General features: G+C 35.0%; 1 protein-coding gene across 5 annotated transcripts in view; it reads right to left on the bottom strand.

Annotated features, from left to right (window-relative positions):
* Window positions 1-287: 287 nt before the first annotated feature.
* LOC109048187 (ralBP1-associated Eps domain-containing protein 2-like) overlaps window positions 288-14,759 on the bottom strand; it is a 33,578-nt gene continuing 19,106 nt past the window's right edge. The window contains exons 8-18 of one of the 5 annotated variants that reach the window (XM_042713672.1): window positions 14,645-14,759; window positions 13,187-13,271; window positions 12,703-12,774; window positions 10,341-10,389; window positions 9,876-10,039; window positions 9,189-9,250; window positions 8,756-8,845; window positions 5,795-5,851; window positions 5,474-5,607; window positions 4,656-4,761; window positions 288-1,022 (exon numbers count right to left, since the gene is read on the bottom strand). The exon at window positions 14,645-14,759 is cut by the window's right edge and continues 54 nt beyond it. In XM_042713672.1, the coding sequence (XP_042569606.1) occupies window positions 954-1,022; window positions 4,656-4,761; window positions 5,474-5,607; window positions 5,795-5,851; window positions 8,756-8,845; window positions 9,189-9,250; window positions 9,876-10,039; window positions 10,341-10,389; window positions 12,703-12,774; window positions 13,187-13,271; window positions 14,645-14,759 (1,003 nt within the window). In that variant the 3' untranslated portion in view covers window positions 288-953. The remainder of the gene's footprint in view (window positions 1,023-4,655; window positions 4,762-5,473; window positions 5,608-5,794; window positions 5,852-8,755; window positions 8,846-9,188; window positions 9,251-9,875; window positions 10,040-10,340; window positions 10,390-12,702; window positions 12,775-13,186; window positions 13,272-14,644) is intronic. The other 4 variants (XM_042713674.1, XM_019065875.2, XM_042713673.1 and 1 more) reach the window with 4 other exon arrangements.

The raw sequence follows: 14,759 nt of genomic DNA, 5'->3' as shown, positions 1-14,759 counted from the left end.
GTAACTATTTGCTATTTTATTCTATTTACTTTTTTATTTTTCATGGTCAGGATATTATTTGTTGTGCTTACTTTAGTTAATGATTAAAATGGACTTAATTGTCATAAAACAAATCTTAATAGGCTTTACTATAGGCTGCACATGTGAATAATAATAAATGTGAATATTTATTATAATAATTAAATAATTATATATGTGTGTGTGTGTGTGTGATTCCATATATACATACATATACACATACATATATATATATATATATATATATATATATATATATATATATATATATATATATATATATATATATATATATATATATATATATATATATATATTTAATTGTACATTTTTATTATTAGTTAGTTATTATAATTCTAATTATGTTTTTTTCTTCTTCTGTTTTTGGGGTGAAATATGTCTTGACTTTTTCATGATATTCACCCTTTTAAGCTTATTCTTGGTGGAACATGATCAGCCTTAAACACATTCATGTTTATTAAAGTATGGTAGCAAAAAACCAAAAAAAAAAGGTAGTCGTTTAAATCATTAGTTGACGTATTTGTGCAGTTATAGAACTAGATCCATTGCATGAACCATAAATTGATTTCCAGTTTCCTGGAATGAAGGGAAATAATGAAGCTTTTGCTTTTTATTGCTATGTGTAACTAGCGGTTAGCAGCGTCAGCATGAATCTGCTGTAAAACAGACAGGAACATACAAACACAAACCCAAAACCAACAAAACAAAAATAGTTTTTTGACCAAGAAACTTCCCAGAATTCTTCACGTTCTCCCATGGAGGCAAAATCCTCTTCCTGTGCTTCTGACACAGTGTTTGTGGTGTCCCGAATGTTTGGTCACTTAAAGTGCGTATCCTGTCATGTGACTGAGTTACAGCTCACAGTATTAGACACTAGAAAGACAGAATAAGAGGGAAAGCGAGCGTGTGTTGGGTCAGGTTGATGCCACGGGCCGCAGCAACTCCAGCTGGGATTCCAGAGTGACTCGCTCCCGATGCACAACTTATGAAGAAAGAGAGGAAGAAGAGAAAGAAACACAGAGCTGAAGTAAAACGGCTGTGATTATCGGAGATAAGCTAAGCTGACTCTATTAAATTAAACAATTTCTTTTCACGATTTCCTTCAGGCGTCCGTGATTTCCTCCATTCTTTCACAATAAAAAACCTGAAGCCAAAAACGTAAGTGATCTGATCCAGATTAATCCAAATCCACATCTCCTCAAGCTTTTCTGAAAGACAGAACTTGATAATTATGTTTTGAGTGTTGTGTGCACATGCAAAACTCACTGTCACCATGACAAGGTGTTGACGTACAGTTGCTAGGGTGTCCTAAAAGGATTTAGAGTGTTGCTACAATTTTTGGGGTGTGTTGCTATGTGGTTGCTAAGGTGTTCTGAGTGGTTTTGGTGGGTTCAGTGTGCTGCTACGTGGTTGCTAAGGTGTTTTGTGTGGATTTAATGTGTTGCCAGGTGGTTGCTAGGGTGTTTTGAGTGGGTTAAGAGTGTTGCCTTGCATTCACTAAGGTCTTCTGAGTGGGTAGAGTGTTGTTCTGAGTTGGTTTAGTGTGTTGCTACAGTATGTGGTTGCTAAGGAGATTTGAGTGGATCTGTGTGTTGCCCTGAGGTTGCTAGGGTGTTCTGAGTGGGTCTATTCTGTTGCTATGGTGTTTTGAGTGGTTTTAGTGTGTTGCTATGCAGTTGCCAGAATGTTCTGAGTAAATTTACCATGACTGTGCAGTTGCTAAGGTGTTCTGAATGGAATTACTGTGTTGCTATGCGGTTGCTAGGGTGTTTTGAGTGGGTTTAGGGTGATGCTTTGCGGTTGCTAAGGTGTTCTGAATGGAATTACTGTGTTGCTATGCGGTTGCTAGGGTGTTTTGAGTGGGTTTAGGGTGATGCTTTGCAGTTGTTAAGGTGTTCGGAGTAGGTTTAGTGTGTTGCCCTGGAGTTGCTAAAGCCTTCTGAGTGGGTTGAGGTTGTAGCTATGCAGTTGCTAGGGTATTCTGACTCAGTTTAGACTCAAAGGGTGCGTCTCAATCAGCTCTCTTGTTCAGTAGTAAGGGCACTGTTCAGGGAGTCGGCCTCAATCACGAAATCATTCCAGTGCACTGGAACGTTCGCTCCCTGAAAAATCCCACAATGCACTGCAAAAACTAGGGAGCATCGGCGCTCACTATGCTCCTGTATCGGAAATAACATCCCATTTATGAAGCACGAAAAATAAAACAAACACACATCTGGTTAACATTTATAATTAATATTCAACTGAAATGAAAAGACAAACCGTTTTTTAGTATATTTCAACATAAACACACATCGCTAAACAGGTAATGAACACATCTAATTAACATTTATAATTAATATTCGGCTGAAATGTTCTAAGAACATGTAACAGAACGATGTGTTTAAAGAGAATAAAAAAAAACTAATCAAAAAAGAGATCGGTCCTGCCTGTTGTTTATTAATTCCAGTGATGATGTTCTATGTTGTCCTTTGACGCTGTACGTTATCATGTCACTGGAATTCGAGTGATCACTGTCCCAATGTGCAGTGAGTCAGGGAACTTACCAGTGACCAAACTCGTGTGCACAATCTACTGATTCACGAGCTTCGGAGCTAGGGAGCTGATTGAGATGCACCCAGAGTGTTGCTATGTTGTTGCTATTCCTTTGCTATGATATTCATAGTGGGTTCAATCTGTATGTGGTTACTAAGGTATTCCTGGTTGGTTTGGTCTGTTGCTATGCGGTTGCCAGGGTGTTTTGAGTGGTTGCTAACATTAAATATAAGCAATAGTAATAGTGATGCTTGATTTAACACTAATAAGTCAATTCCCATTTGACAAATGTTTTGAGCAAACAGACCCTTGTCATATGAGGAAGGCTACTGAGGTCACGACCTTCAAATGACATCAAACAGAAAGGATGAAAGCTGCCGTTCTGACGCTCACAGTTGTCTCTGGAACATTTACTGCTACCTGTCTTCTTTTGTCATTAAAGTCTGATGGATCACGTATCTTCTAGAACAATCCAGACACACATAGCATCACAGTCATCTGACACCCACCAGGAACATCTTCTCAAATATCTACACTCGTCTGACTGCTTTTTGAACTATATGTCCGATTCTTGCTGTATCAGTGTATCTGACACGCCATACATGTGTGACAATGCTCAATCTCACCAGACTTCATGCATTGCCACTATGGAAGTTATAGGCAATATTGTATATTTTAATGCACATGCTCATTTCTCCTGTTTTTACATTTATATTAACCATCATGTAATACTCAAAGTTCATATTTAAAACACAAGTAATGTAATACAATTGTTACTTGTAATATTTAGCAAATCTCAACTCAATATGCATTTTTCATACTGTACATTATGTTCTGAGGCCTAAATTCACATGAAGCATTTAAAACAACACATATAGTGTTTACATTTTTATTTAGAAAAAATAATCTCTTTAATCAAATCCATCTACACCTTCATGCATTCGCAGAAATTCTATATTTCTGTTGTACTACACACTTTATTTTCACCAAACAACTGAAATAAAATAATTATATTTTGTCAGTTATATTCAAATAATGTCCAACCTTTAAAGCAAAGCAAACTTTGATGACATAAAGGTGCTACATTAAAAAAAGCTTAATTTTATATTTAAATTTACATTTTTATATGTAGATTTATATTTCAATTTATTTATTTACTGTATGCTGAGAAAATAAATGTAAAAACAAAATTTGAATAAAGCAAGAATGTTCTCAAAACTAGGAGTAATTCTAGAAAACAAACACTTCGTAATGTGAGAGCTGTAACTTAGCGTGCAGTGGTCCGCAGGTTAACAGTTCCCAGCATGCAGTGCAACCTGATCTGCACATGGGTGTTTATGAGCAGCAGTCTAGCGTCTTCACTCTCTCTTTCTGCTCTCATTGTCGGTGGTAAAATGCATTTCCAAGCACATTCTGGTGCTCATTAGAAATATCTCCGCCTCATTTCAAACACACACAACAGCTGCTGCAGGATGCACTATTTTAAAGAAGACAACTGCTTGAGTCAATGCTTGCATTTTCAGAAAGCCAGCATGTGTGTGAATGTGTCTGTGTGTGTGTGTGTGTTCATTGAGCAGATCTCTGAATGATTTGAGGAATGCAACTTTAGACCATTTCCAGTCACTCCATAACTCTTCAGGGTAACACAAGCTGTCTGTGTTTATATATAAAAGCAGCATGCGTCCGATACCAGACTAGAAGAGATATTTGATTGGTCTGGCGAGAGGTGTCGGAAATAGTATGTGCTGTCCATCTAGAAAACTACCCATGTGTAAACAGACTTCAGCTTGAATATCCAGTTATGATCATATGAGACTGCTAACGTTTTAGGCATCAATGGGCAGCATTTATTTATTAATGCCTTGCCTTCTTGGACTAACCATGTGTAAGAGCAGAAAAATGAAAGAGATTCATCCAAAATAAAATCTGTCATCATGTACACATTCTCATGTCAAACCCGTATCATTTTCTTTCTTCCAGTGAACGCAAGCGAGGGTGAGAAAATGATGACACAATGTTCATTTTTTTTAAGTGAACTGTAAGTATAAGTGGTTATAAATGTGTCAGTATGGTTGGTGCACCTTTAGCTGTTGCTGTAGTTCACTGTTGAGACGTGTCAGGACTGCGTTGGTTTCTCGGTTCTTCCGTATGGCCATCTGGATCTCTCTCTTCTGCTTGGGTGGAGGCCTGGAGCACAACAGCAGATAATCATCTTTAATCATTTAATATTATATATTTATTACATTTTATATTATTATTAATATCGTATCTTTATTTATTTTTAATTTTTTTATAAGTAATCGGTTAAGCAATAAAACTCTGCTAGATTATATTATTAATATGTTTACTATAACTGTTTTTTTATTTCTTATAATTTTTTTATTTTATTTATTTAACTTTTTTATATAATCTTTAATATATAATGTTATGGTAAATATATATATATATATATATATATACACATACAATTATTGTTATTATTATTTTCAACTTAATTTATTATTAATTTTATTTATATTACAAGTATTCTTTATGCTATTGTCAATCATTATTTTAAATACTTTCATTCTTGTTTATTTAATATTTAACAGTATATATTTTATTTACATTTTAAATAATAATAATAAATTAAATTTAAATTACTATTTTCTTATTTACATATTAGTAAAAATTATTCATTTTTATAAGTAATCTTTAAGCAATTATACGTTATTGTCAATAGTTACTGTAAATATTTATACTCTCTACACTTAATATTTTTTATTATATAATTAATACATTTAAAATTATTGCGTTTTTTTGTTTTTGCTTACTTTTTATTTTATTTTATAAGGAATCTTCCTGCTATAATATGTTATTGTTAACCTGGCTATTAAAAAAAATATATAAATATATGTACCTCTGGGTAGATTTGGTCAATGTTGCAGCAGAGTAGGGCGTGGCCGAGGGGGGCGTGGCACTCTGGCTTTCAGGGTGGATCTTTCTTCGCACTGGCTTCTGAGGGGCGTGGCCTTGGTGTACCACTGTAGAATCCTGGGAAGAGATTTAAATGGTAAAGACAGATTTTGAGAGAAACTCATCAAGCATGCCAGTACACTGAAGATGAGCAAAATATGCTCATGTTGATGATGGGTCTTAGCTTCTGTGAGATATGGGCTCCTTTTAAAGGGGCTCAGATGAGGTGTTGGGTGCTTGTTAATGGGACAGAGTCAACTCTTACCAATTTGGGAGGCGTCAGGTCCTCTGTGCTCAGACCTCCTCTCACGCTGGTCTCCTGCTGTAAAAGAATGAGGAGTTTGGGATCAGGAGGGCTTCAGGTGTTAGTTTATAGCTTTACAAGAACATTGTTGTTTTACACATGCATGCATCAAGACTTCTAAATTTACAGAATAAATGACGAGAATAAGAAAGATTGAAACTGAATAAAAAAATGAAAATTCTGTCATCAGTTACCCACCCTCAAACTGTCCCAAACCTGTATTAATTTATTTCTTCTGTTGAACATAAACAAAGATATTTTGAAGAATGTTAGTAACCAAACAACTGCTGGTCCTCATTGACTTCAATAATATGGAAAAAATACTATGGAAGTCAATGGCTACCGGCAACCGTTTGGTTACAAACATTCTTTCAAATACCCTTAGAACAACTTGCTGGTGAGTTAATATCAGAATGTTCATTTTTGGGTGAACTATCCCTTTTAAGTCTACATTTTCCCTTAGCCGTCTCTTTCCACAAGCCAAAATTTCTGAGTCTCTCACACAGAGGAAGTGGGCAAAAAAAAAAAAATGTAGTGATGTAGAAGTGAAGGCCACATTAAATTCTTCCCTGGCTCTTTAAAGTGAATTACACAGCTCTCCCTCTATGCTGCGCCGTGTGTGTTCATGGATCACTGAGGGCATACCATCAATCTTGACACTCTCAGTAAAGACTCTCTGACTTACAACATCCCACTTACGCTGCTGTATTTCACACAAATGCGGCTACTGTTCATTTAACCCTGCGTGACTGGAACGGCCATATTTCCACGCTATCGTACTCTGTCAAACATTCAAAAACATCAAAAAAAATCAAAAAAAATGCAAAAAATCTCCTAAAAACCAGCACTTTGTCCACTACTTCACACGCAATCGCACATATAAACGGTTCTTTATGGCACAATGAAAAGTAATAGCAGAAACAGACCGATTGCAAGGGTATAAATTTGTCTGAAAAGTCATAAAGTGGTTTGATTTGCTGTGGCATGCAACAAGTTATTTCACCCAGCCAGCCGTACAATCGGGAAAACACGCAAGAGTTATGAGTGCAATACAGCCGCATGAAGGTAACACAGAAAACAATTATTAAAAAAAAAAAGTGTTCCTTCAAACTGTACAGTCGTGGCCAAAAGTTTTGAGAATTACATAAACAAAACCTGAAAAGCTGAAAACCTGCCCAGCATATGCTGTGTGAGAGAAAAATAGAATAAAATGAAATTTGATTAGATGGATAGGGTCAAATATTCTAAACTGGTCAGTTAAAGCTGTTTAGTCATTTACAACAGCACCACACGTTGTTCTTATAATGCAATGAGCTGTGTATTTATTTCACATAATAATTTATAAAAAATACAGAGGAATTAGCATGCAGAATTAATTCTGTGCCTTCAAAATGAAGTCCAGAAAGGTGAATTGCTGGGTTTTAGAAACTCACTTGTCAGATCGTGCCTGATTAAGACACTGTGTTTCTCTGTCCAACAATGACATCATGAAACCCGTAACTCACACGACTATGACAAATGAATTTCACACAGCGATCACATTCCCTCTCATCACATTACAGAAGCCAAAAGTTAAAAGCATGAAGGGGTAAAGGGCCATAAAGATGAAGGAAGGCTCGTGGTACGAGACGGTTAAAGTCTTTTGAGGACTTCAGCTGAGTTATGAGTATTTGATCAGACCAGAATCCCTTCATATAGAGTCTGCAGTCATATCTTATGTAAGTATTAGCTTTCATAGTCAGGGCTTGAGCACAGATATTTGCAGGTGCCTGTACTGTCAAAACAGTGTGTGTGTAAAGTAAGCTGAGGTAAGAACGGCCCACAGCGGTGAGCGTATGAGCTTGTGCAACGCTGATGTGTGTGTGTGTGTGTGTTTTCATTGGGCTCCTGCAGCTTTATACTCTTATTAAACTGTGGGAAACTGCCGTCTCTTCCCAGCCTGCAGCCAAAGACACAAGAAAACACACACATCATGGACAGTAACACGGCTGGAGAGGTGCAGACATGTTTTACACATGCCAAAAAGAGGAAGTTCAGACTCTTCAAAGGGGATACATAATTAATAACTCAGAGAGAAGTGATGACAGACAGCAGTAAGAGTGTGTGTGCAGAATTTCAATGAATCTAACTTTATTAAACAGGCAGATTTGGCTTCATAGATCAAAGAAATATATATTTTAAAAAATTGTTACATATGTTTGTCAAGCAAAATATTTCGGGACATTAATAACTGCACATTCATGGCTGAGACCCTGCATATATATATAGTTCTATCTTTTTTGTAACATTATATAAACAAATTAAATAAATAACCTAAAAGAAAAATCTAATTTTCTTAACTTCATAACACTGATTGAGCCATATATTAAATGACCAGTTAAATAAGTTATATAATAATAATAATAATAAAAAATTATAAATTCCTCATCCTCAAAGTACACTATTTTAAAAATACAAGTAATTTAAAATTCATTCCAATAATTCTCACAATTCTCACGCAAACTTTGATTTATTTTAAGTACAAAATATTTAAGTACAAAATTAATAATAATTTAAATATTATAAATTAAAATCAATTAAAATGTCCTCATTCTTACTTATTCCTAAAATTATTATAAAAATCAGATGCAAAAAATCTAATTAATCAGATGCAAAAAATTTAATTAATGCAAAATTCATGCAAACAATCACAATTCTCTCTCCTCATTCTTACTGTATACAATCCATTTATTATAAAGTTAAATTTACTGTTTATGATGGATATTCTGTTTCAGATGGAAATCTCACATCAGAAGTTAAATTCGGTTCATGTTAATCAAATGTCAGTTTAGTGATCCCACATCTGAAGTTATTAAATTGTGTGTTTTAGTAGTGCTAGTGATGCCTTACTTTTAAGTAGGTTTATTGTGAACATCTACTCACCTCCTCCCTAAACTTGCTGAAATCTGCAAAGTTTGGCTGCTGAACAACCTTCTGGGAACTCTTCTCTGAACCAGGGATGAAGCTGAAGATCTGAGACATTGAATTATAACACAAGTTATTACACAACACAGTAACAGAACGGTACCAAAAGTAACAAAGTATGAAAAAAGTATGATCTAATTGGATGAGTCATGTTTGAAACCACTGACATAAACGGCATATCAATTAAATTCTATATTAATGCACCAAAAAGATAGATCATCTTTGAGCAGTAACAAACCAGCATAAGGTCAAGTTGGGTTTTGGAACATGGAAGCTGGAAGAGCTAAGGGCAAACTAGAAACCAGTTATCATGTTTTACAACACAGATGCCAGCTTAAACTGGACTAGCTATCAGGAAATACTTTAAAAGAGGAGATGATGAACAGTTCACCTGTGTAGCTGGTGGTCGTGGAGGGAGAGCTGGAGGAGGAGGCAACCAGCCACTTTTAGCACCTGAGAGAGGACAAGCTATTCAGAAAAACTTCCTCGCCACTCTAAAACTGCTACCACTACTAAAGCTGATTAAGATCAGCACTATAAATTACTTCACATCCACCATGTACTACAGTAATCAGCATTTCTTTTGCACAGCTTATTTACTAAAATATTACAAGTACAGATAATTGAGAAGAAATCACAGACACTGCTGTAGTAAGAAATAAAAAAATAAAAATCTTAGATTTATTAAGAATATATATACTACCGTTCAAAACCGGACAAACACATCTACCACCACAAAGGCAACATGATTTCCAATCAAATAGTCTTCAAAGCTCTTTTCAAAAATTGGTATGCTAGTGTATTATTCCCATTGTGTGATCCTGCGGCTTTCATACATTTAAAGAATAAACTTTTAATATTTTCTCAGGGAATCCTGTTACTGCATTTGTAGCCACACAGCTCATGGTGCTTCACTGTCAAATGCGCCAAAACAACTTTAGAACACACCAATACCGCATTGACACACCATTCAAATATTTACTTCAATTAACATGAATGCAGTAAATGTAATGTATATAAATGTCTGTGCCTTGTATTCTCAGTATATGAAAGTCTGTACGTGTAAATGGTTAAATACTCAAAGAATGCTGAGATCGGCGTGAACCTTGACCGCTCTGCTGGAAGAGCTTGTTGAGGTCGAGAGAGGAGGCGCGGGAGTGAGTCTTCTGGGGTCGAGGAGGAGGAGTGGGAGGCTCCTCCACCTTCTTCATGGCATCATCTATGGAGGTGCTGGAATATGACCTGCGGGGTAAAACACACATACATTTATTATTATTATTATCATCAATGTTGAAAACAGTTGTCAGTTATTTTTATGGAAACCATGATACATTCTTTTCAGGATTCTTTGATGAATAGAAAGTAAAAAAAAAAAATAATGTTTATTTGAAATGGAAATCTTTTGTAACAATGTAAGCATCTTTACTGTCAATTTTGATCAATTTATTATGTCTTTGCTGAATAAATGTTTGAATTTCTTTTTCTTTTTTTTTAATCCTTTGAATGGTAATGTAGCAGTAGTGAGAGTTTAAAAAGATTTTACCTGGGCCGTGTTCTTGACTTCATGTTTGCATCAAGTTCTTGTGGTGAATCTGTAATACATTTGTATGTGAAGTACTCAGTTACACAGTAAAAGTATTCTTTCTGCAATAAAACTGACCGAATCCTAAAGAGAAACATTATTTATTTTTTATTTAAAAGCAAAACAAAAGCATCAGACTTCACCAAGAACACAAAAAAAAAAAGTTATTTTATTTACCTGTCATCTACACTGAACTACTCTCTCTAGCCAAAAGATTTCACTTCTCAGCAGAAACACTGAATCGTAACACTAAAACATCAAACACACTCGAGAGCATCGATACTATCCAAACAATACCATCTGAAACAGGCCTTGAACACCTACAGCTGCAGTTAGCACTTCAAATGGGCCTTTGTCTCCTATCCCATCATGCACTGGGGCATTGACGAAGACTCAATATCAACTTTGATTCTCTTTTCTACTAACACTGGGGAAAAAAAGCATTTCATAAGAACCATATTGGAAGCACCATGGCATTCAAATTGAAGTAATAAAGTGCAGGATTATTTGTGAACGCCCAAGGGATCTGGGCACTTTAATAAATATGAGCTGTTATTGGATCACAGCAGACTGCATGAAATATTAGAACAAAAGGTCAGCGCTGTGGATATAACGGGGTTTGTGTCCACACCCAGAGGCGCTGAGAGGTTTTACTTCATAACATCACACCCATCATGAGAGAAAATAACAAACAGGCCTCTGCTAGAGTGATATATTCGCTAAATATGACTTTAACCTGATCTGAAGACCACAAGAGCTGATTTGCCAAGAGAGAGCAGTGATTGGTCCGTTTTTAATTATGAACCATCTGACCATAGGTCTCTTAAAGGGATAATTCAGCCTGAGAGAAGAAAATTCTGTCATTAGTTACTTGTGTTGTGGCAAACAGAAATGATTTTCTTCTGTGGGACACAAAAGTAGATGTTTGGCTGATTGTTCATGCTGCCCTTTTCCATACAATGGGAACAAATGGGCACCCCAAAAAAAAGCACCCAAAAAGTACCTCATATGACTAATAAACTTGGTTACAAGCCTTCTGAAGTCATAAGATATGTCAGGTAGAGAAACCGACCAAAAATTTCCCTCCGTACTTCTCAAATTTGCATTCATTCATTTAGCAGACATATAAATAAGGAATATAACAAGCTATCCAGCTGTCCTCATTTCAGATGGTATTGTTTGGACAGTATTGATGTTATTGGAGTATTGATGTTATTTTTTTTTTGGAGGATGACTAGAGTGGTGTGGATTACTTGTGGATTATTGTGATGTTTTTATCAGCTGTTTGGACTCTTATTCTGACGGCACCCAATCACTACAGAGGATCCACTGGTGGGCAAGTGATGTAATGCTACATTTCTCCAAATCTGTTCCCATGAAGAAACAAACTCATCTACATCATTCATGGACTGAAGGTGAGTACATTTTCAGCAAATTCAAATTTTTGGGCGAACTACTCCTTTAAGGAGGCAATAAGTTGGAAGTACTAAAATTATTACATTTAAAACTTAAGTAAAATAAATTAAAGCTAAATAGAAATACTAAAAAAAACTTTAAACTAAAACAAACTAAAATTAAAAATAAAAATAAAAAAGGGATTTTAAAATAGTAATGTAAATACTAAAATAGTATAAACATAATACTAAAATAACACATGTAATAAACTAAATCGGTCTTATTTATTTGTTTGTTTGTATTGTTGTATTAGATTTCCCTGCATGTCTAGAATTCTCTGTCAGGATGAATTCTGCTGTGAGAAATAAAATAGTAGAAGAGTGGCCCCCAAAATATTTGTGCACCGGAGACATTGAAGAAACTTAAGAAAGATCTAAATGTCACTGCACTGCATAATAAAATACCAAAGCAAGTGGAATTTGTCACTGATTTCAAACCTGGTGCAGCCTATCTTCATGTGTTAAATTTGAAAATATATGATCTTGTGCTTCAGAGGTATGGAAGATTTTCAACAAATAACAAATTGTTTTTGACATAAAACTACCTGATGGCATGAGAAGACCTGGAATCTAGTGCGTATGTCATATGCTACCTTTATGTAGCTTCTATGCGTAATTTTTTGAGCTAGACAGCATCCATTTGCTTGCATTATATTGAAAAGAGCACCTGGAACATTCTGCTAAACATCTCCCTTTGTGTTTCAAAAAAGAAAAGTCATACAGGTTGAACAGGGTGAGTAAAAGACCACAGAATTTTCATCATTGCCTGAACACAGATGGTAAAGCATAGGTAAATTAGAGGATTAGGTTGATTTGGTGTGGGTCAGGGGCGTGTGTGTGGCCCGCTGCGCCTGCGGACAGTGACTCACCTGGTTTTAAAGTGCTGACATGCTGTGTTGGCTTTTCATGTGGCTCTGGAATTCTCTTTGGGCTGAATTCTGCTGTCACAGCAATAAAAACACACAATAAGAGCAGTGAAATAGATCATCTACATAAGAAAATCAGTAAATTTACAGGTTTTCCCTCTTAAGTGTGAAAGAGTGGCCCCAAAAATATCTGCACACTTAAGACACTGAAAAAACTGAAGAAACAAAAACATTCATTGCATTAATGCATAGCAAGTGTCGTTTATTTTAAAGCACTTTCTACATTTTTATATCTATCATTATCTATCTATCATTGCATTAAATTATAAAATATCAAAGCAAGTGCAGTTTACTTTAAAGCAAAAACACATTTAGACACTTTTAAGTGACCAAATACTTTTTGGGCCACTGTAAAAAAAAAAGCATTAAATATATTTTTTCCTTTAATCATCTTTATGCTCTTTGACGTCTGGCTCCGAAGTCATACCCGGTTTCCTGCTTTCATCTCTCGCTTCCTGCTTAGTGGTCACACCTTGTCTAGAGGTCATCTGCAGGTCAACAGAACCTATTTTCTGTTTGGGAAAATGAAAAGCAAGAATAAAATGACTGAAATGAGGGCATTTAGAATCAGAATCAGAATGAGCTTTATTGCCAGGTATGTTTACACATATGAGGAATTTGTTTTCGTGACAGAAGCTTCTGCAGTGCAACAGAATGACAGCGACAGAACAAAAACACAGATAATAAAAGAATAAAAAATAGAACAAGTAAGGAATAACAATATACAAATTGACAATTGTATGTGCAGGTATATTACTTTAGACAGTTTTGTATGTACAGGTATATTATGTGCAAATTTGAAGTGTAGACCAAGTATGTGTGTTAGATAAATAAGTGTATGAGTGTATAAATAGTGTCGTGTGTTCCACAGTTATTGTCAAGTGTTCACTCAGAGGTTAACTCAGAGATAAGGGCTGGACTAGTTGGATTTTTGGCTCATTGAGATCTCACTTGAAACTCATTAGCACCCTCTGTCTTCAGCCAAATAAACATGCTCAGAGAAAGAGAGCATAATATATACACACACATTTAATTTATGCATGTTGTTTTGTACTATTCTTGTTTACTATTTTTTCTATATGGAGGCAAATGTACAAAACTGATAAATTTTTACAACCATTACAGTGACTATCAATGATTAAGCAACAGCTAAAAGTTTGTGAATGAATGAATAAAATCACAATCAACCGGTGATGTTATTGTTAACTAAAACAACCAAAAAGTGTTATTTTTTAACAGAAAAAGCGGTTAATTGACAGCTGAAATTAAATAACATAAATATTAAATTAACTTAAACTGAAAAAAAAAAAAATAAATAAATAAATAAATAGAAAAATCACTGGCAATTCAAAATGTTATTAATAAAATTAAAAAATGTATCTAAATAGAAATATATATGTATAAAAAAAACTTGAAACTAAAATTGACAACTATATTTGTGCTTATATGTACATATATATATATATATATATATATATATATATATATATATATATTTTATATATATATATATATATATATATATATATATATTTGTTTTGTATTTGTGTATTTGTTTTGATGCTTTGGCAATACTGTGTGCAGATCATCACCATGCCAATCAAAAGAGAGAGAGAAGGAGAGAGATATGAAAAAGACAGAAGGAAATGTTCAGAACATTGTGATCTTGGCATAATGAGCTGATTGGCTCCAGGCATCATATTGTCATAAAAGACAATAAGAGCTTGAGTTGCCTGTAAAACAATTGCATTTAGAGCTCAGTTCATAATTGTCAATCTGAACTTTCTCATAACTGCAAAACATGATACTGAATAAGAACCACTGGACACTTTTAAACTAGAAATCATTAAATACTTCAGGTGCAAATACTGTAGGCATCTCATACCTCAGATGGTGGCGCTGTAACCACAGCTGCTTCCACAAAGCCCGGTCTCAGAGTGGCAGGGAGCGTTTCAGGAAGAGGGTAACCATTTTTCCGGGCCACGATCAGATGGAAGGCA

Source organism: Cyprinus carpio, chromosome A23 (assembly GCF_018340385.1).
Source record: "Cyprinus carpio isolate SPL01 chromosome A23, ASM1834038v1, whole genome shotgun sequence".
In the NCBI taxonomy this organism is placed as follows: domain Eukaryota; kingdom Metazoa; phylum Chordata; class Actinopteri; order Cypriniformes; family Cyprinidae; genus Cyprinus; species Cyprinus carpio.
Note: the sequence above shows the minus strand (reverse complement) of the source record. Positions and strands in the feature narration are given on the sequence as shown.